At 43.7% G+C, this 23,712-nt stretch overlaps 1 protein-coding gene across 1 annotated transcript in view; it reads right to left on the bottom strand.

Moving 5' to 3' along the window:
• Nucleotides 1-481: 481 nt before the first annotated feature.
• TMEM123 (transmembrane protein 123) overlaps nt 482-23,712 on the bottom strand; it is a 74,095-nt gene continuing 50,864 nt past the window's right edge. The window contains exons 3-5 of the mRNA XM_077484387.1: nt 14,439-14,561; nt 6,950-7,097; nt 482-1,298 (exon numbers count right to left, since the gene is read on the bottom strand). Of these exons, the coding sequence (XP_077340513.1) occupies nt 1,274-1,298; nt 6,950-7,097; nt 14,439-14,561 (296 nt within the window). The 3' untranslated portion in view covers nt 482-1,273. The remainder of the gene's footprint in view (nt 1,299-6,949; nt 7,098-14,438; nt 14,562-23,712) is intronic.

Below are 23,712 nucleotides of genomic sequence, written 5' to 3'. Positions count from 1 at the left end.
TGTTCTAGGCAAGTACTGACAGATAGATAAGTAGCATTTGAGAAGATGCATTTGTCCTGAGCCATTTTAAGAATACTCTACTATGAAGATGTAGTGCAGTACCACAACATAAGGTGAATGCCCTACCCAACGTATGACCAGAAAGATTTCTAATGGTCTTCCTGGAATATGAATTCTTCCCCAGAAATGTTATTTCTGAAGCTGTGCTGGCATATTCTTATGTGGTCAGCTTAGAAGTCATGGAGTTGCTCTGCTTGCTCTCGAGTCAGTAGGAAGACTGAATATCTCAGTGACTAGGCTCTGGTCAGAAGGCTGAAGGCTCACCAACAATGAACTCATCACAGGTGGGCAGGACAACTCCTAAAGACCAAGGTCAGGCTGGGAATAGTATTTTTCTACCGATACATCTCTTCTCCATACATTTACCAAAATAAAAATCTATATTTTGAAAACCGTAGAGAAACTTCAGATATCATCCCTCTGCAATAAACATCAGATATTTTATAACTTTATGCAGAATAAACAAGGCACACATCTTTATTTGTCACAACATCCATCAAACCCAACTGCGATATGAATGACTCTAAAACTGAAAGAGTGGTTGGCAGCAAACACTTTAAGGAAAGGCAGATGACCCAATTGTCAATGGCCAGAAAAGAGGGAATCGATTGTCTATATACTATGGATCAGGTGCATCAAGCCACATTCAGCAGGTTTGACCTATTATAGTATCAAGGCCAATGGCCTGGGCACTTTTGCAGATTCTCCCTTCTCCTGCTGCCCATCCTTGAGAACTCTCTACCTAGCTGTAATGACCCTCCAATCCCAGCATGCCCAGGTAGGCCAAGTATGGTGGGACTTGCAGTTTTACTATAGCCAATTACAGTTACATGACCTTCACAACTTACAAATGTTGCCAGCCTTATTTAGTTGTTCAGTCCAATCAGATCATTTGCTGGTTTTCAGAGAACCAGATTAAGCTGGTGTTCCAAAGGAAGAACGAGTACAATAATCTTCTTATTCCTGTGAAGAATAGGAGGAAGGAGGGAGGAGGTGGAATGTTTGCCATTCTACAGAACAGCTTTAGAAAAAAAAAAAAAAAAATGTATGATTTGCAAAAAGATCTTGAGAAAAACTCCTCTGTATAATGCTGCTGTACAATAAAAAAACATCTGATCCAATTCTTTTCAAGCTTATGTTTGCAGAACTTTACTTTCCAAAGACGCAAGCAGATTCCATAGAAAGGTTATTGCACAGCGTTCTGCCAGCCAAGTTAGATGATTGCTTCGTGCTCATCACTGCAACAGAGAGAACAACTGTTACAACAGAAACCACCAACTGAAACTTGTATTAATCTGCTATCCAACGAGCTGGGCCAATACAGAGCAGAAGGGGGCCCTGTGACTGGAATACATGGTTCCCATTATGGCCAGTTCCAGTGCCAGCTGGTTCTCAATATTTAGGGAAGGTACACCCCCCCTCCCCCCCCCCCCCCCAACGGAAGACAGGCAGGAAGGCAGCGAACAGTCTGGCCTTACCTTAGGAGGCTGCTCCTTGCTTCAGGCTTCTCCTCCCAGGCAAATAGGAATTGGGTCTTGAGACCCAATTGGGCTGGGAGTCCTAAGACTCCCTGGCCAATCGGGTCTCAGGACCTGCTTCCTGACTGACTGGGATGAGAAGCAAGAAGACATTTGCGAATATTAAATTTGCTAATGTCACACAACTGGGTGGGATCAGGGCGCAGTACTCTGCACCCCGAGACCACCCTTTTGTGAAGCCAATTAGAGCCTGAAGCTCTAATCCTGTGCTTAAAGAAAAAAAAAAAAAAACACAAACATTGAAATCTATGGGTCCGGCTCCCTGAATGTAGATTAGGGGCCGGGCACATAGATCAGGGGGGCGGCGCCCCTGCATCCCCAATGGAGCAGCCGCCACTGGCCAGTTCTGATAAACCATCTGAAACTTGGTTAGAATACGGCCTCATCAGCCACCTCTTGCCTGATCTCTTTTGATTGAAAGATTGGAGGATCTGGGTGGAAAGTTGTCAGCCCATCAATGACAGCATCCAATCAGGTACAGCCATCCAGCTGCACTGAATAGCAAGAAAAGAGCTATGTGTTATGTGTATGGTCAACTTTACCTACACACAAGGCATACGGTGAGTGAAATAAGTATTTGATCCCCTATCAAATCAGCAAGATTTCTGTCTCCCAGGTGTCTTCCATACAGGTAACGAGCTGAAATTAGGAACACTCTCTTAGGCTGGATTCACATCTATGCATTTTGCAGATTTGCACTACAGTCCATTTAACATGGTTTCCTATGGGACATGTTCTGCAGTGCAAATCTGCAAAAAGCTCTAAAAATGCATAGGTTTGAATCCAGCCTTAAAGGGAGTGCTCCTAATCTCAGGTTGTTACCTGTATAAGACACCCCTGTCCATAGAAGCAATCAGATTTCAATCTCTCCACCATGGCCAAGACCAAAGAGCTGTCCAAGGATGTCGGGGACAAGATTGTAAACCTACACAAGGCTGGAATGGGCTACAAGACCATCACCAAGCTGCTTGGTGAGAGGGTGATAACAGTTGGTGCGTTTATTTGCATCACCCGGATTCCGATAAGCCCCCTGCCCACAGACTGACTACCAATGGCCAGGGTTGTCGGGAAGAGGCCCTTCTCCTCATCAACATGGGAACAAGGTGCTTTGGGGTGGGGGGCCGCAGTGCTCCCCTTCCCCAAAGCACCCCCCCCCCCATGTTGAGGGCATTCGGCCTGGTACGGCTCGGGAGGAGGGGGCTTTCGCTCATCCCCATTTCCTGACTGGCTGGGCTGCGTGCTCGGATAAGGGTCTGGTATGGATCATGGGGGGACCCCCACAACGTTTTTTTATTCCCGTGTGGGGGTTCCCCCTTAAGATCCATACCAGACCGAAGGGTCTGGTATTGTCCTGAGGTGGAACTTCTCACAATTTTTTTTTTTTTTAAAATTTCCGCGGGGGTTCCCCTTCAAGATTCTCAGCACACAAGTCACACCGCAAGTCGGATCATCTTGACAGAAACGAGGCTCAACAGTGTTAATTCGCGTTTAACACCTTTTGCCAGCGTTTTTTTACAGGTCTAACGCTGGAGCCTCAGAACGCACTGGTCCTGCGTTTTTTTTTTTTTTTTTTTTACAGCTTAAAAATGCCAATGCTATTTACAGCTGAAAAACACCTAGGTGGGCATGAAGCCATAGACCAACATAGACAGGTGTTTTTAAGCTGCAAAAAACGCTCAAAAGAGCAGCTGTAAAAACGTCTGTGTGCACGAGGTCTAAATCTCAACTCCAGCCAAATCTTATTTCATTTTTAATAGTGTTAAACCCCAGTTAGATTTTCATTGCCGCCTGTGTCCTTATTAGGGAGATTACCCTCAGGTTCTGTTATGAAGGAATGTTAAATCAATCCAACAAGGACAAAAACACATTTTTAATAGAGCAAGGAAGGTTTCAAATTCGGACAGTGTTTTTATTATTATTCAATGCATATTAGCCACAGAAACTACATTGCTAGTTATAAAACAGACATGCCATCTAGTGGAAAGAAAGCAGTACTACATCAGATCAAAGAATAATAGAAGTCCAATATACAGTGGGGACAGAAAGTATTCAGACCCCCTTAAATATTTCACTGTTATATTGCAGCCATTGGCTAAAATCATTTAAGTTCACTTCTTTCTTTATTAATTTACAAACAGCACCCCATATTGACAGAAAAAACACAAATTACATTTTTGCAGATCAAAAAAGAAAAACTGAAATATCACATGGTCCTATGTATTCAGACCCTTTGCTGTGACTCCTATTTAACTCAGGTGCTGTCCATTTATTCTGATCATTCTTGAGATGGTTCTACACCTACAGTCCAGCTGTGTTTGATTATACTGATTGGACTTGATTAGGAAAGCCACACACCTTTCTATATCAGACCTTACAGCTCACAGTGCATGTGAGAGCTTCCATCGGGCCACTCTGCCATAAAGCTCCGACTGGTGGAGGGCTGCAGTGATGGTTGACTTTCTACAACTTTCTCCCATCTCCCGACTGCATCTCTGGAGCTCAGCCACAGTGATCTTTGGGTTCTTTACCTCTCTTACCAAGGCTCTTTTCTCCCTCGATAGCTCAGTTTAGCCGGTCGGCCAGCTCTAGGAAGGGTTCTGGTCGTCCCAAACATCTTCCATTTAAAGATTATGGAGGCCACTGCCTGCAGAGCTCAGAGACAGAATTGTGGCAAGGCACAGATGTGGCCAAAGAAGAGCAAGGTGGCCGCCATAATCCTTACATGAAAGACGTTTGGGACAACCAGAACCCTTCCTAGAGCTGGCCATCTGGCCAAAATGAGCTATTGGGGGGGGGAGAAGAGCCTTGGTAAAACAGGTAAAGAAGAAACCAAAGATCCCTGTGGCTGAGCTCCAGAGATGCAGTCGGGAGAAAGTTGTAGAAAGTCAACCATCACTGCAGCCCTCCACCAGTTGGAGCTTTATGGCAGAGTGGCCCGACAGAAGCCTCTCCTCAGTGCAAAACACATGAAAGCCTACATGGAGTTTGCTAAAAAAAAAAATAAAAAAAAAAAAACACCTGAAGATGGTGAGAAATAAGATTCTTTGGTCTGATGAGACCAAGATAGAACTTTTTGGCCTTAATCCTAAGCAGTATGTGTGGAGAAAACCAGGCACTGCTTATCACCTGTCCAATACAGTCCCAACAATGAAGCGTGGTGGTGGCAGCATCATGCTGTGGGGGCGTTTTTCAGCTGCAGGGAAAGGACAACTGGTTGCAATCGAGGGAAAGATGAATTCGGCCAAGTACAGGGATATCTTGGATGAAAACCTTCTCCCGAGTGCTCAGGACCTCAGACTGGGCCGAAGGTTTACCTTCCAACAAGACAATGACCCTAAGCACACAGCTAAAATAATGAAGGAATGGCTTCACAACTCCGTGACTGTTCTTGAATGGCCCAGCCAGAGCCCTAACTTAAACGCAATTGAGCTTCTCTGGAGAGACCTAAAAATGGCTGTCCACCAACGTTTACCATCCAACCTGACAGAACCGGAGAGGATCTGCAAGGAGGAATGGCAGAGGATCTCCAAATTCAGGTGTGAAAAAAATATTGCATCTTTCCCAAAAAGACTCATGGCTGTATTAGATCAAAAGGGGGCTTCTACTAAATACTGAGCAAAGGGTCTGAATACTTAGGATCATGTGATATTTCAGTTTTTCTTTTTTAATAAATCTGCAAAAATGTCAACAATTCTGTGTTTTCTGTCAATATGGGGTGCTGTGTGCACACTAATGAGGGGAAAAAATGAACTTAAATGATTTTAGCAAATGGCTGCAATATAACAAAGTGAAAAATTTAAGGGGGTCTGAAAACATTCCGTCCCCACTGTACATGTAGTGTGAGGCCACTCACTCCTTGAATCTGTAAAACACACATTTATCTTCAGCCCTGCGATAAGCTGAACTCTAAGAATTGTGGTAATCTATAGGTTTTTCAGAATGACCAATGAGCATAGTCTCTTGCCTTTCCAATTGGCTGTATATTCTTCACATTGGAAATGGAAATTTTATGAAATGCCATGAAAAAAAGTGGATCCATGAATTATGGGTGCACAGGTAAGATCCAGCAGACAGGTCATCCAGCTTTCTTGCCTATACCTCTATACAGGCTGTTTTAAAGCTGGAGGTAGTGTCAATGGACTACAAGGGTGTTCATCAGGGAGGAGGCGCTGGAGCTTAAACAGGGGTGTATAATGCTCCAATAGTAAACGTAGCCTTTAAAATCCCCCAATGAACTTGTTCTGTGATATGGGTCTCAATATTTAAACAGCAGATGTAAATCACACACCAGCTACTTTGCAGTAACCCAAACATAAGCTAAACACATAGGGGTGTATAAAAAAAAAAAAAAAAAAAAAAAAAAAAAGTTATAGGTCTCGTTATACTGCATGTACATTTAATTCTGTGCTAAAATAAATGTTATTAGGCTATTTAGGTTGAATGTTCTTCATGAATCAGGAGACCACATTATGGCTACTAAATGGAGCTGATGAACATAGGGAAAAAAAAATTCTATGTTTATCAGCTCCATCTGGTGGCCATAATGTGGTATATTTATTACTCCTCTAACAAAAAACAAAACAAAACAAAAAAGACACAATTATGCTCACCTAGGACCTAGGTGGATGCTGCATCTGTCCCCCGATAGCTCCAAGACAGAACTGAATGACCAAACACCGCTGATTGCTCACCTCTCAGGCTGCAGAGAGCTGGTGATTGACAATAACTGCTCACTGGAGAGCTGGACTGTGGAAGGGGCGGTTCAGGCTCTCAGTGGCTTGCTAAGAGGCTAAGCCAGCTGCCAGGCCAGGCATCTGGGTGGATCGGATCTTCTCAGAGCCTAGACCAGCTCTGTGACGGCAGCTGACAGTGGGCTTTAGCAGCTTCCTATGGGGGCACTTGATAGGAGGGAGGGGCCAAAAGCAGCAAAGAGGGATCAGAGAAGAGGAGGATCTGGGCTGCTCTGTGCAAAACCATTACACAGGGCAAGTATAACATGTTTGTTATTGTTTTTTTTTTTAAATAACTGAGACTTTACAAACACTTTAATGCTTGCTTGGGCTCAGAACTACATCGAGAACCCTGCTGGAAATTGAAGCCGATATTACCAGATTAAAGGGCTACCAATAAACCACAGTGTCACTCAGACACACCAATCCATGGTAAACTCCACCTTATTGCCAAAAATAACAAATCAGGTGTTAGCATTTGGTAACCTGTGCTACAAAAAAAAGAATTGCTAGCTAGATTTATTCTGGAATTAAAGCAATATGCATATACTGTCCTTGGAATTGCATGAAGCAAATCATTGCAAACAGAGCGCTACAGAAGATAACGAAGCTTCTACTTACATGGTGCGGTAGCGGACTCCCCTCTTGGAGTTATAAAAACGACACCCAAAGTACGCTATTGCCAGGATGCTCAGCGTCAACACAATCCCACCAATAAAACTACCCAAGTCAAATCCCGATATCTTCTGTGTTCCCGAGGAAATAGTACCTGTGTACAAAAAACATCACATGTAGTGTATACATTTCTTGCCCATAACATGACCCACCAAAAATAATGAATATAATATATATATATATATATATATATATATATATATATATATATATATATATATATATATATATACACACACACACACACACACACACACACATACATATACATACACAGTATAGCTATCCATACGGACACCAAAAATATATATATTTTTAATCTAATCTAAAAACACACAAACACCAAAACTAAAAATGATCCTAACATCAACCTAGATCAAGCTGTGATCTATTTTATATTTTAGTTTTTTTTACCAAACCTTTATTTCAGGTAATTTAGGCAGTGCTTTACATATATAGTACATTCACATCAGTCCCTGCCCTCAAGGAGCATACAATAAGGTTTTTTCCACAAACTTATCTAGAGGATAAAAAATAAAATAAACCCCCCCCCCCCCCTTTAAAACATTTACATGTTGTTGCTTTGCAGCCTGAAATTAAGACAGTGTTTTTGTTTTATCCAGCTGGTGAAGTTCCTTTCTAACCCCTCCCGCTTCTCATAAGCCCCACCCCTTATATAATCCACCCACTCTGTCCCCTGTATTCCACTTGCTTCCACCCATAGTTTCAGGAGTATACAACCCAGCATTACAGACAGGGCATATAATGTACATTACAGACAGGGCATATAATGTACATTACAGACAGGGCATATAATGTACATTACAGACAGGGCATATAATGTACATTACAGACAGGGCATATAATGTACATTACAGACAGGGCATATAATGTACATTACAGACAGGGCATATAATGTACATTACAGACAGGGCATATAATGTACATTACAGACAGGGCATATAATGTACATTACAGACAGGGTCAGGGGCGGCTGTGGGGCTGATGCACCACCCCTCCCCACTGACGGCACTGTCAGCCAGCACCCCCCGTGCGGGAGGTCCGGCACTTACTATGCGGCGGGCTGCTCTCCTCCTGTGTCCTCTGACGGGGTTCGGCTCCAGCGGGTCTCCTCTTTCAAGGCGCTAGGCATACAATAGGATCACTTTGGCCAATCGGGAAACAGGAGTCACGACCTGCCTCCTGATTGGAGGCACTGTAGTGTAAAAATAGTGAAAATGCATTCACTATGGTCACACAACTGGGTGGGATCGGGATGCACTCTCTGCCCCCTGAGTTCACCTTATTTGGAAGCCTATTAGAGCCTATGTCCAGCTGTATTTGCTATAACATCCAAGCGAAAGATATAATACAAACATGCCAGAATTTTTTTTTTTCAAAAACAGAATTCCCGAGTTGGAAAAAGGATCACCCCCGTGTCAGTATTTTGTTGCATCACCTTTTACATTAAAATTACAGTCTTTAGTCTGTTGGGATGTGTCTCCATTAACTTTGCACATCTAGACTTTTTGCAATATTTGCCCACTCTTCTTTGCAAAACTGCTGCTCAAGTTCAGTTACATTTGATGGTGACCGCTTGTAGACTGCAGTCCACAAGCCATTCCACAGATTTTCGATGGCGTTTAAGTCTGGGCTCTGACTATACCATGTAAGAACATTCACCTTTTTCTCCTTCAACCAACGTGTGGTCATTTTTGCTTTGGATCATTGTCATGTTGGAAGGCAAACCTTCTTCCCATTGACAACTTTCTGGCAGAGGGCAGCAGATTTTTATCAAACATTTGACCGTATTTTGCCCCATGCAGTTTTCTTCTCTCCTGACAAGTGCTCCAGTCCCTGCTGCAGAGAAACACCCCTATAACAGGATATTACCACCTCCATGCACTACTGTAGGAATGGTGTTATGTGGATGGTGAGCTGCATTGGCTTTCCACCAGATCGATAGTTTGGTGTTGAGGCCAAATAATTCAATTTTAGTCTCATCTGACCACAACACCTTTTTTATGTGGCCTCAGAATCTTCAAAGTTTATTTTGGCAAAGCTCAGTTGTGACTGCATGTGACTTTTCTCCAGGAGTGGCTTTTTTCTTGCAACCCTCCCATACAAGCCACATTTGTGGAGAATTTGTGATATTGTTGTCACATGCATACAATGACCACTCTGTCATAAATTCCTGCAACTGCTTCAGAGTTGCTGTAGGCCTCTTGGTTGCCTCTCTGACCAGTTTCCTCCTGGCCCTTTCATCCAGCTTGGAGCGACGTTCTGATTCAGGGAGGGTCTGTGTTGTACCAAATACCTTGCACTTCACTGCGCTTCTAGACAATGCTAAAGCCTTTGAATTATTTTTTTAGCCATCTCCTGACTTGTGCCTGTCCACAACCTTATCCCAGAGATATTTTGACAGTGCCTTGCCACCCATAGTTGGTTGTTTGCTTCAGCTGCAATACCAGGGACTGAAGTGCCTTCCCACTTTATTTTATTTCTGTGTGGTTTGTCACGTTTTATGTTGTAACCTACACGTTTGGTGAGTAGGGTTCCGGTCCTCGGGCCAACCCTGAAAGTCTTGTGGGAGGGTGGACATAGGCCTTCTGGCTTGGTTCACCCTCTCTTTGAGGGGTCTCCCTTCAGGGAACCCCTACCCTAGTACCTGGGTGGGTCTGTTTCGGCAGACCTTCCGGAGAAAGGCGGTCGTCTGGCTTTAGCTAGATGGGCCATGTATTGGTACCTCAGTCCCTGTCTGGAGCCTAACACCCCGGGGGGATCAGGGTAAGGTCCTTCCTTGTGGAGGATAGCAGACACCCATTGCACGTTTTTGTGTTTCACTCTTGATGTGTGTGTACTTTTTGGGTGTGTTTTGCACGCCATAGGCTTTTTTAAAAGAAAACCAGGGACTGAAGTCCTCTAGGGAAGCTTTTTTCATGCTGAGTTAATCAAAATGATCACAGCTATAAGTCAAATGGCTTTGTGTGCCGAGAAGGTGATTATCTCACACCTCATTCAGTTTACAAAAGGTCAAATGTTACCCCCCCAGTTCAATAGGACTTTAAAGGCAACACATGGAATGGATCAAAAAAATTATATAAAATGTAAAATGTTATTGTTGCATAGGTAAAATAGGAGTGTAGATCACCACTCTAAAACATAACAGGACCTATTAAAGTGATTGCTGATTAATTAAAATGTTGAAATGACAATATCTTCTCTCTGTGCCACGCAACATAGCCACAGAGAGAAAATATTGTCATTTCAACATTTGATTCATCAGCAATCACTTTAATATGTCCCGTTATGTTTTAGAGTTGTGATGTATACACCTATTTTACCTACATAATGATACAATTTTACAGAATGTTTTGATCCATTTCACGTGTTGCCATTAAAGCCCCATTGTACTAGGAGGTACCATTTGACCTATTTCCAAATTTGTTGGGGATGATGTTCGCCTCCTCAGGTCTTCCACATTTTCTACTTTGAGTTTACAAGTCATTTTTAGGAGGAGGGTGATCCTTTCCAACTCTGGGATTCTGTTTTTGAATACAAAAAATAAATATTCTGACATGTTGGTGTTATACCTTTCACTTGGACGTTATCAGTTGCACTGTGTAAATAAAGCTGGATAATAATAAAAAAAAAAAAAAAAGTGTGTCTTCATTTCAGGCTGCAAAGCAACAACATGCGATTTTAAAAAGTGGGGCGATTCTTTTCTATACCCAAGGCAAAGCTTTTTCCCCATTTTTGGATAGAGTAAAGGAAGGGAGGAAATCCCTAAAAAAATTTAAGGGAATCCCTTGTGGACCCGCAGGTCACCAGAATGAGTGTCCAATGGAAGATTTCCCCTTTATTACTTTTCTGGAGACAACCCAAAATTTGGGACTTTCAATAATGGTAAACAGGACAAATAGAGAGGGTGAATCTCTAACGTGGACACAGACAGCAATAAAAAAAACTTACAGATGTTCTAATCCAGGGCTCGACAAACCCCGGGCGCCAGATCGCATTGGCGACTAGAATTTGTGATCTGGCGCCTGGGGCAGCACAGCGGGGGTATCCTGTCTCCTTCCACCCCCCCCTGGCGTGATCGTGTCGGGCCGCGCCGCCGCCGGCCGGTAATTGAGGCCGCGGCTTTGAGGCCTTCTGTGGTCCTATGTTTAGTTCTGTAATCTGGCGCCATTTAGTGGTGGCTGTTGGTATGACAGCCAGCGATGCTAATGAAGCTTTCACTGCCCACCCATCTCACCTTTACTTAGAATAATAAAAAAAAAAAAAATGTGTGTGTGTGTGTGTGTGTGTGTGTGTGTGTGTGTGTGTGTGTGTGTGTGTATATATATATATATATATATATATATATATATATATATATATATGTGTGTGTGTGTGTGTGTGTGTGTGTGTGTGTGTGTTTAGGAGTTCTAACAACCTAGAGAATAAAATGGTGGTCGTTGCAATACTGTCTGTCACACCGTATTTGTGCAGCGGACTTACAAGCGCATTTTCGGGGAAAAAGTCTTATTTTTTTAATTAAATATAACAGTCAAGTTGGCCCAATTTTTTTATATTGTGAAAAATAATGTTACACCGAATAAATTGATACCCAACATGTCACGCTTCAAAATTGCGTCCGCTCATGGAATGGCGACAAACTTTTAGCCTTTAAAATCTCCATAGGCGACGTTTAAAAAATTCTACAGGTTGCACGTTTTGGGTTACAGAGGAGGTCTAGGGCTAGAATTATTGCTCTCGCTCTACCGAACGCAGCGATACCTCATGTGTGGTTTGAACACCGCTTTCCTATGCGGGCGCTACTCACGTATGCGTTCGCTTCTGCACGCAAGCTTGGCAGGACAGGGCGCATTTAAAACATTTTTTTTTTTCTTATTTTAACTTTTTATTTTTTCACGGTGCTTTTAAAAAAAAAAATTGTCACTTTTATTCCTATTACAAGGAATGTAAAAATCCCTTGTAATTGAAAAAAACAGGACAGGTCCTCTTAAATATATGAGATCTGGGGTCAGAGAGACCTCAGATCTCAAATTTACACTAAAATGCAATAAAAAAAAAAAAAAAAAAAAAAAAAAAAATTGTCATTTGAAAAAAAAAAAAATAAAAAAAAAAAATGTCCCTCTAAGAGCTATGGGCAATGACATGGAGACAGGTGGGGGGGGCCGCGCTATCCTCCCCTCACTCGTCTCCATGTCAGGCCAGGGACAGGTCTGGATTGCCGTTACCGACCCGGCTCCTAACTTTTTTAGCTGGCTCCTAGATTCCAAGCAAATTTGTCAACCCCTGTTCTAATCCATCCCCTCTCTATCCAAAACGTGAAAAAAAAAAAAAAAAAAGAAGAAGTTTTGCCTTTAGTCAATTATACTTCAGCTGAACAAATTGTAGCTGGAAGCTAATTGGTTGCAATGTACAGCTGTTCCAGATTCTGCCATCGTTCTTATAAATTCCCCCTAAGGCTGGGTTCACACTGGAGCGGCTACGAGAACCGGATGTTATTCGCACCGCACTGCAGTGCAAATCACATCCGATCTCTGTGCGATGCGAGTTCAGCCATACAGATAGTATGGCTGAATTCGCATCGCACCCGCCGCAAACTCGCACAGGACCCTTTTTTTGGTCCGCAGCAGAATCGGATCGCATGGGTGTTCACACCATGCCATCCGATTCCTGTCCGAGTTTGCAGATCGCACTGCGATATGCGAACTGATCTGGGGGTGTCATTAAGGTTTCACTGACACTCCCAGCAGTCCGCATAGGGCAGTGTGAACTGCCGGTGGGAGGCATGCGATGCGGGAAAACGCTGCGTATTCGCGGGGTTCCCGCATCGCTTCAGTGTGAACCCAGCCTAAATGTATAATGTTTTCCTCACAAAGGATATCGATTCAAGGGAGGTGTCAATAACAGGTGATCATTGTGACAGGTGATGAGGGAGCGAGATTTTCCTGGTTTCTGAATGCAAGGCTGCATTCGCACTTCGGCGTCTTGAATCACGGGGCAAATTTGCTGCAATACTGCCTGTGAATTCAAAGCGCTAAGGTGTGAATGACAAATCGCAGAACACACATTTGAGTTGCCAATCATTTGAATGGCACATAAATTTGTGGCTTGTTTTTGCCACAACTGTCTCACAATAAATGCAATCCTAGCAAACTGCATCGTGTGACGCTTAGCTACTATTTGGAAACATGCTTCACGCGATGCGGATTGCAGCACGATTATGCAAAATTCATGGCAAAACCGCACCGCGATTTTAGGTGCCATTCAAATGAACGTCATGTCAAATGTGCGTTCTGCGATTTGTCATTCACACCTCGGCGTGATTCAAAACGCAGGTGTACATGCAGCCTTAGTCAGAAACCACAAACTATTGGTGACAGCTGAGTCTTCATGCTGGGAGTGCAGCATCAGCAAATGATTACATCTGTGTGAAAAAGGCCTAAGACCAAGTTTAGACTTGCGTTTAAATTGCTGTGCCTCTGAACACAATCTACGCCTGGATTGTTTCTCAGAAAAGCTTAAGAAGCGGCAAGGAGGAGAGATGCCCCTTTACCACTTATTTTAACTGAATAAATGCCACACCAACGTGATGCCACTGTGTGCAACCCATGCCATTGCAGAACATTTGTGGCGCATTTCCATTCGCTTGATTTTTGCTGCTGCCGCAAAGCATCGCAACCTGTGAACACCCCCATTCACTGCCTCTGAAGCTTAAAGGGGTTGTAAAGGTAAATGTTTTTTCACCTTAATGCATTCTATGCATTAAGGTGAAAAAACATCTGACAGTGACATCTGACACGTTTTACTTACCTGACCTCTCAAAAGTCCAGCTCCCGCCCCCGACATCCTCTTCGCCACTCAGCCTGGCTGCTGATTGGCTGGAGTGGATGGATTGAAAGCAGTGCAGTCATTGGCTCGCGCTGCTGTCAATCACGTCCAATGACGCGGCATGCCGGGGGCGGGGCCGTGTGATACAGCGAGTGGCTATAGCTGCTGGCTGTATCACGGGAGCGTGCCCGCAGGTGCTTCTCACCATACGAGGGAGCTCGCATGAATGTGAGAAGTACCTGCTGGAGGAAGCAGAGACAGCCGCCGAGGGACCCCAGAAAAGCAGGTTCGGGGCCACTCTGCAAAACGAGCTGCACAGTGGAGGCAAGTAGAGGTAAGCATAACATTTTTTTTTTTTTTTTTAAATAACAAACACCCTTTACAATCCCTTTAAGGCAGGGGTAGAGGGGGTTGGTGCTAAAAACATGGCTCAGCAATGTGTTTTTAACACCTCCCAACAGCAGGTCTGAAGAAGCCCTGAGAATGGAGGGGTTTGGGTTTCTTTTGCCCCTATTACAGTACCAATCACCTTTCTGGCTATTTTATCTGATAAGAACATTGCTGGAAGGATTTCTACTACAATACATACTGGTCACAGTGCCGACGGTGGTGGAAGATCCTTTGGCTGGAGATGTTGCTGGGGGCTTCAGCGTTTCTTTACTAGTCACAGTCGTAGAAGAAGTGGTGGTATTTGGTGGTGGTGGTGGTGGTCCTGAGAATAAATACGAAAGACATCAGAATATCAATAAAACACAAAGATTAATCTACTTTATAATCTCTTCCACGTAGAACAGTGCTGTGTGGTCTTCATTTTCTTCACAGTTCAGGTTGTTGGGTCATTTTGGCCCGGTCCACTTTTCTGAGGTCAGCTGATTGCCATGTATGATGGTCTCTTAGCAAATGGAGCCATTATGTGGGCAGATAGAACAGCTGCTGAACCCACCCCAGCCTGACCTTAAAGTGCTGGGCATGCTCTGCCTCACAGTTTAGTAGAGGTGCCACGTACAGTGAGACCTACTACAAATACAGTTATAGTGCCTCTCACCTGCATTATTGGAACTCAATTTATGAAAAGCTGAAGTCTATTAAACCCCAAAAATTAAATGCTCTTATTGTCTCCACTTGGGTCTGTTGAATATAATAACACAGTTTATCTGTTCGATAAGAAAAAATAAATATGTGTTGATCCTGCCAGAAACCTTCTGTCCATCCCTTTAAACCCAAAGCCCTCAGTCACCCCCCCTTCCCTCCCTTTAACACAAGAGCCCTCAGTCCCCCCTCCCTTCCTTTAACCCAAGAGCCCTCAGTCCCCCCTCCCTTTAACCCCAGTGCCCTCAGCCCCCCCCCTTCCTTTGACCCCAGTTCCCTCAGTCCCCCCTCTCCCTTTAACCCCAGTGCCCTCAGTCCCCCCTCCCTTTAACCCCAGTGCCCTCAGTCCCCCCTCCCTTTAACCCCAGTGCCCTCAGTCCCCCCTCCCTTTAACCCCAGTGCCCTCTCTGGTTGAGAAACACTGCTTTAGCCCGCATTCACATTTAAGCATTAGCCATGGAGACTTTGTGCATTTTAAAGTGTGCCATACAGGTTCTCACACTCCCTTCTGGACAATCTGAATTTCCAACCAAATGTATTATTTATTTTATTTTTATTTTTTTTAGCAATGAAAGCCCCAGAATTTCTCAAATGTCCTTTCAAATGTGGAAAACCCCAGTTGATTAAATGAATAAACCAGAAAGAATTGGGGTTGGTTATATCAGCACTTACCTTTTTATTAACAGGGTGAAATCCTTTATGAAGCATGCACAAAACACAGATAACAGGCCATCATTTGCCAGACCTCAAAGGTTAACATTTTGCCCACAATACACAGAGACAAACAATGCGACATAAAAATGAGAGACAGGTGTCACCTGGCCACCTACAGCTATTGTGGAAATGAAACTTTCAGAACAATTTCTAGCCTTCTGCCTTCCTGAGCCTTGTGCTGGGTAAGGGGTCATATTAAGCTCTTACGAATGTATGTAAACCCCAACACTAAACGTTTCTTATATGTCCCCACATACACAATGGAAAGGGTTTCGTTATATTTGTTCAATAACTGCAAAAAAAACAAACACAGAATTCTTGCCAGCTGAAAATTTCCTGTCCTTTGTCTTCTCTGCCAGCATTTTCCCCTGTTCTCTTTGAAACCGCGACCCCCCCCCCCTCATTCTATGGAGATAAAGGGAAGGTGTTCTGTAGTCCTGTCCTAGGGTGACAACACTGCTCCTTCATAGACGCAGTACAATGAAGAATCATTGTCAGCCTAGTGGAGGAAATCTGATACTGGCGGGACCACCAGTTGGAAATAAAGGATAAAAAGGCCTTAATAAAGTACTAATCCAGCCACAACATCTAAGGACTGATAAGAGGCATCTCTAGGTAAAACTTTATTTCGTTTTGGATAGAGTTGAAGGATTAGACCTTCCGTCATGTTTTTGGGCCGATTCAAAAGGCTGTATACTGTGACCATGGTCATCAAAATAGGAAGTGGAAATTAAAAAAAAAGCGTCCCTAGAAATAGAGGCGAATAGAAATGATTATACCTGTTCTATTGACAAGAGAGGAATTCCCCTCAATCTGGGACATTTCCATTAACTTCCTGTTGAATCTCTGGTCTTAAACAGGCGGTGAAGAGAAATTTCCCCAATGGTACACAGACAGCAAAAACTAAGCTGGCAGGGAGTTTTACCCTCCTCTACTCTATATAGAAATAAAGAAAATAAATTTGCCCATACATACCCTTTAATTTATGTCAGGACTAACTTTAAAGCACAACTCCAGGAAACAGAAAAATGAATAAATAAAATCGAACTTTGCAGTGAGGGCCCCTTACACTGCAAGGGTTACATGATTATATTTAGGGGTACAGGAACAGGCAAGTATTACCCTATTCCCTGCCCCCTCTTCTTCCTGTTGCTCCCGTCTGTCAGTGATCTCTTGCCGTCAATGCGTTCTATGCAGGGCCATCAATCCTGCATTGTACGTCGTGGGGCAAGCATGTGACCGTGGCTGGAAGCTCCTTTTAGCAGTTCTTTTCAACCTTTTTTTAGTTTTTCAGAATCTCAAGGCACTCCACTCTGAAAAAAGGCTTCCTTCACATGAAAAGACCCCCCTTTCACATTAGAGTCCTTGGTCGTCCCCTCATTTCATATCAGAGACCTCACCCTTTTACCTTTAACAGCAGCGTACTCAGTCCTCCCCTTTAGCATCAGAGCCCTTAGTCCCTCCCCCCCTCACCACAAAATTCCCCCCCCCCTTTTAATTTAGCGTCCTCATCCATCTCCACCCCCCCTTTTCACATCAGAGTCTCCATCCTCCCTCCCCATCCCTTGACATAAGAGTCCTAATCCCCCAAACCCCCCCCCCCCCATCCCTCCACTTCAGAGTCCTCACTCTCTTCCTTCCCTAATCGCTTCACATCAGAGTCCTAATCCACCCACCAAGCCCACTGCACCATGGAAGTGCAGGACACTAAAAAATATGGAACTCAGTGTGGCACACCCAATGAGCCCAATTGAGAAATGCAGCCTTATATAGCAAAGTCTGCAAGGGACTAGTTGCATCGCTGGGGGACCCTGGCAAGGGCAAGGAATGGGGTATTCCTCCTTATTTCAGTGCCTCCAAACATAACTGGAATTTAACCATTGCAGTTCAGGAGGTGGGTGGTAGGCAGAGAGCCCTGCTATTAAAAAGGTAGATTTTTTTTCTAATTCCTGGAGTTGGGCTTTAACTATTCATATGGCCACAAAATTCTAACTACCGTATATACTCGAGTATAAGCCGAGATTTTCAGCCTCTTTTTTGAGGCTGAAAGTGCCCCCCTCGGCTTATACTCGAGTCATCGCTGTCTGCCCGCTCGATCAGCGTGTCGAGCAGACAGACAGCGGCCATTCTGATTCAAAAGCCGCGCCTCCGGCTCCGCCTTCGCCTGTGATAGGCGGAACACTGAATTTCCCAGCAGCCTGTGTTCCGCCTATCACGGACGTCGTATCATCCTCGTACTACGGACGAGGATGATACGACGTCTGTGATAGGCGGAACACAGGCTGCTGGGAAATTCAGTGTTCCGCCTATCACAGGCGAAGGAGGAGGCGCGGCTTTTGAATTTTACAATGGCCGCCGACGAAGAGGGCACGGGACGGAGGCAAGGCAAGGCACGGCACGGCACGGGACGGGACGGGACGAAGGCAAGGCACGACACGGGACGGAGGCTCGGGACAAAGGCTCGGGACACAGGTAGGCTGGACACACACACACACACACACACACACACACACATGGATGGATGGATGGATACACACACACACAGGGATGGATGGATGGATGGAGACACACACACACAGGGATGGATGGATGGATGGATGGAGACACACACACACACACAGGGATGGATGGATGGATGGATGGAGACACACACACAGGGATGGATGGATGGATGGATGGAGACACACACACACAGGGATGGATGGATGGATGGACACACACAGGGATGGATGGACGGACACACAGGGATGGACGGACACACAGGGATGGACGGACACACAGGGACGGACGGACACACAGGGATGGACGGACACACACACAGGGATGGACAGGCATGTCTCACCCTCGGCTTATACACGAGTCAATAAGTTTGCCAGTTTTTTTGGGGGTAAATTGGGGGCCTCGGCTTATATTCGGGTCGGCCTATACTCGAGTATATACGGTACACACAAAAAAAAAAAAAAGTGAACCCCATCCATATTAACTGTCCAGTATACAGTGATACCTGAACAGGACTGTATGAGAACAGAGTGCCACATAAACCCCAACTTGTCTATTCCAGTCCTCCATGACCCTTAGCACAATTCTAGCAGTAAAATAAAATATGGCCTTTTACTCCAACCATCTATCTTCATAAACAGTCCTACAAACATAAAACTTGTCACAAGGTCAGTAATGTAACTAAAGCAAAGGATAAAAACAAGTTACTCAAGGCCAATGTTTTCATCCATCTAAAAACTGTCTGGTGCTGAATTCAGCCGGTGTTCTCTGTCCGTTCCGGCACAAACTGACAGACAGCGAACGCAGATCAGATGGATCAGATGTTTGGTGTAAACATGTATGTATCAATATATAAAAGAGAATGGCCAGGAAAAGGATTGGGACTGGTTGAACAGGATTGGTTTTGTTTCATCTGATCCAGAAGAACAAGACACAAATAAAGCTGGTTGGGAAGAGAGGTCTGCGGTAAAGAGGGGTGATGAATACAAAGACTGGAGACAGAACGATATGGATGGCAATGGCATCAGATGAGCAAACAAGATACAGCTGGGGATGGATGGCCTGATAAAGACCAGCATTGGAACCTAGCAGATTGTTCACCAGTTGGGTTCTGCAGATGCGTGGTAACGGGTGCATCAAATTATCTAAAAAAATTGTCAGAACATTCTCTCTCTCATCATTAAGTCAACTAATTTTTTTTTTTTTTTTTTTTTTTTTTTTTGGAACAAAAACTTAATGTTTTCTTTTAGGTCTCATTTACACGGGCCGATGCTTCCGTACACATGAAGGGCAGCCTCCTGAGATGCACAGGCAACCTGTTGAAATCAGTGACCTGTGCAATGGACCCACATGGATGTGGAGGTCCGTGTAGCTGGCCACCTCTCATTGATTGTAACAGACTGTCTGCACAGAACACCTGTGTGTCCCGGGCAGCTGAAGACAGTCCTTCACATGGCCATAGGGATCAGATGGAAATAGGGATCAGATGGCCATAGGGATCAGTATGGCTGTGTGAATGAATGTACATAAATGTTGATTGAGAAGCTAACATTTTTGACTCGGAGCGATCGTAAATGGACACAGATAGTCAACATTATACATCCTTACATTTTTCATCCATCTGAGTGGAATCCCAGACATCACATACAGTGCCTTGAAAAAGTATTCCTACCCCTTGAAATTTTCCACATTTTGTCATATTCCAACCAAAAACGTAAATGTATTTTATTGGGATTTTATGTGATATACCAACACAAAGTGGCACATGATTGTGAAGTGGAAGGAAAATGATTTTCCAAGTGTGGTGTGTATTTGTATTCAGCCAACTTTTCTCCAATACCCCTAACTAAATTGCCTTCAGAAGTAACCTAATTACTAAATAGAGTCCACCTGTGTGTAATATAATCTCAGTATAAATACAGCCATTTTCTGAAGTCCTCAGAGGTTTGTTAGAGAACCTCAGTAAACAAACATCATGAAGGCCAAGGAACACACCAGGCAGGTCAGTTGTGGAGAAGTTTAAAGCAGTGTTACAATATAAAAAAAAATATCCCAAGCTTTGAACAACTCACAGAGCACTGTTCAATCCATCATCCGAAAATAAGACATGGCCGTCCACCTAAACAGATAGGCTTGGCAAGAAGAGCATTAAATCTGAGAAGCAGTCAAGAGGCCCATGGGAACTCTGGAGAAGCTGCAGAGATCCACAGCTCAGGTGGGAGAATCTGTCCACAGGACAAATATGCTGCATGCACACGACCAGACTTTGTCAGAATAAACTCTGACGGTCTTTACGACGGAGTTCCGACCAAACGGACTTGCTTACACATGATCACACCAAAGTCTGTGCGTTTCGAACGCGATGACATACGATGGGACTAGAAAAGGAATTTCAATAACCAGTAACGGTTTTCCCAATAGGAATTGATTCCGTCGGAAAGATTTAAAACATATTCTATTTCTTGGTCCGTCAGAATTTTTGAAGAAAAAAAAAGTCAGATGAAGCCCACACACGATCGGAATAGCCGATGAAATGATTCCATCTGACCTTTTCTGCCGGAAAGTCCAGTCGTGTGTATGCGGCATTAGCCGTGCACTCCACAAATCTGGCATTTATGGAAGAGTGGCAAGAAGAAAGTCATTGTTGAAAGAAAGCCATAAGAAGTCCTGTTGGTAGTTTGAGAGAAGCCATGTGGGGGACACAGCAAACATGTGGCAGAAGGTGCTCTGGTCAGATGAGACCAAAATTGAACTTTTTGGCCTAAAAGCAAACGCTGTGTGGTGGAAAACTAACACTGCACATCACCCTGAACACACCATCTGCACCGCAAAACATGGTGGCGGCAGCATCATGTTGTGGGGATGCTTTTCTTTAGCAGGGACAGGGAAGCTGGAAAATGGATGAAGCCAAATACAGGGCAATCTTAGAAGAAAACCTGTTCAAATCTGCAAAAGACTCGGGACAGAGGTTCACCTTCCAATAGGACAAGGACCCTAAACATACAGCCAGAGCTCCAATGGAATGGTTTTGATCAAAGCATATTTAAGTGTTAAGGCTCGTACACACGATCAGACTTTGAGAACAAACATGCAAATAGCTGTTTTGGAGCAACATCCGACCGTGTGTACACTCCATTGGACAAACTTTTCCGGTTTTCATCTGACTTTTGTTGGCTGTCAATGGACAAACTGAATGGACAAAAGTCAATGGGAAAGTTTGTACAAAGTCCGATCGTGTGTATGGGGGCTTTAGAATGGTCCAGTCAAAGTCTGGGCTGAATACAAATGCACGCCACACTTTTCACATATTTGTAAACAAAATTAAACCAACCATTTTCCTTCCACTATGTGTCACTTTGTGTTGGTCTATCACATAAAATCCCAATACAATACATTTATGTTTTTGGTTGTAACATGACAAAATGTCAAAAATTTCAAGGGGTGTGAATACTTTCAAGGCATTGAATGTGTGGCCACAGTTCCCCACATTGGGTCCGGTGCGTTCCCATTCACCGGTTCAGGTGTGAATCAGGTCCAAATATTTGCCTGAATTTGCGCCTGAATTTGCGCCTGAATTTGCACCTGAACTGGACCCCCCCCCCCCCCCCCACACACACAGGACCCTTTTGCCCTTTTGGAATGCATGTCATGCGAATTGGATGTGGGGAAACATGCAATTTCACATATATGTGAACTCGGCCTTAGGGTTAAAATGTAATTCATAAGGTAACATTTTCCATCTTGCTCATTTTTATTTGCTCTTCACTATGGTCGAAAACGAACATCAATTTGACCCCACTAACCATTAGAAAATCAAATAAATGTTCAGTAAATTTAAAATAATGAACATTCATCTTGTATATGGCAGTTTTATTTTTTGCATATCAGAAATTCTGTGACCAACAGCTATTTCTATGAAAAAGGGCCCACTAAAGGCATCCATTGGTAAAATCATGAGATTGCCAAGGATCTCATTGGAGGGGAGAGGGTGACTCAACTGAAGATAAGCAGATACTTCATTGTCGAGCATCGTGAGCGCAACATCTCAATGGCCACACACAGCACAGGCAGATTATGGAGAAGGGTGCCAGTGGCCTAAAGTTATCGGATTATGCAGCCCATAGATTACTACATTTTCTTTCTTTCCACCTGTGGAAGAAAATTGCTTGATTTTCCCCATCAACACAATGGTGATGAGGGAATGCCCCCAAACAGCGCTATTGTAATCTGCTGGGGGGGGGCGTTTACGGGGAAGCAATCACAGCCAGCAGAACACAATGATTGCCGCTAGCGGCTATAGCCACCAGCATGAAAATTGCTTGTAAAAAAAAAGAGAAAAAAGGATAGAGCTAGATAGATATATCTCTGACAGAATGGTTGGTCAAAGGAGCAAACTTGGGTACAATCAGCCTGTGCATGGATGGATCGCATCTCGATCGGTCCCTGCTGAACCAGCCGAATTTCTGCCTCACCAAAATAAAGCTGCCTCCATTTATTTTCTTCCAGGGGTTTATTTTCTACGTTAGTGCTTCTTTTAAAAGTAAGCCCAAATACCAAATTTGCATTTCAATTTGCTTTCTCTGCCTCATCCTAAGCAACCCAAATGCAATGTAAACATAGACCAATTTCCATTGGAAAGACACATGCAGCTGAAAAATATTCAAAGCTAGCCATACATGCAAAGATTTCTCATGTTCAGCCCTCATCTTTACACGTATGGCTAGCATGCATTCCTCTTCCCATTGCTCGTTTCAGAAAACAGCTCACAGATGACACAAGTTTCAGCCATAAAATCAGTCATCTCCTATATAGCTGTTGTCTGATGGGCCATGGCAGGAGTGCTATATGTACTATAATTAATGGGGGACAGGACTGTAAAACAGAAAAAAAAGTTAACGAAACCTCCCCTTTACGTTTCTGGCAGATATAAGGCCTTGGTTAAAAGTAATGAAATTAGCGATGCACAGAAAATTTGCTGGATTATTTTGCCAATAAAAAAAAAAAAGTGCTGACAATTGCGCAGAAAATCACACGATTTTACCGTGCTTATGGTGTGTTTTTCATAGGTCATGTGACTTAAAAACTGCACCAAAAATGTAACATGGGTGTGTTTTTGATGTGTTCTTACTGCGTTTTCTGTGCGTTTTTTGACCAAAAATGCAGCAGGCAGGATTAATAACACTGCAAGGGAAGTGCAGCAGACCAGTGTGAAGACACACATAGAATTTAAAAGGGATGCATTTTTCTTGAGCTTTTCTTGCACTTTAAGGCGCAAAAGCGCTTCAAAAACGGCTAGGAGTGAAAGCAGCCTATCGGTGAAAAGGTGCCAATAATGGTCGACAAGTTCACATTCATTTAAATTCACGATATTAATTAAAAATTCAAATACAAATCATCTACTTCAGCCCTGGGAGGATTTACCCACTACCTGACCACCTAATTTTTTTGTGATTCTGTACTGCATCGTATAAAATATTTATGTTCCATTTCTGTTTTGGCCAAGTGCATCCTGAATTTTCATTTTGGCGTACCACTAAAGCAAATTATCTCGCCACCAAAAA

The sequence above is a fragment of the Lithobates pipiens genome, unplaced genomic scaffold, assembly GCF_037356315.1.
Source record: "Lithobates pipiens isolate NorthernLeopardFrog02 unplaced genomic scaffold, aLitPip1_a1.2 Scaffold_16, whole genome shotgun sequence".
Lineage (NCBI taxonomy): Eukaryota > Metazoa > Chordata > Amphibia > Anura > Ranidae > Lithobates > Lithobates pipiens.
Note: the sequence above shows the minus strand (reverse complement) of the source record. Positions and strands in the feature narration are given on the sequence as shown.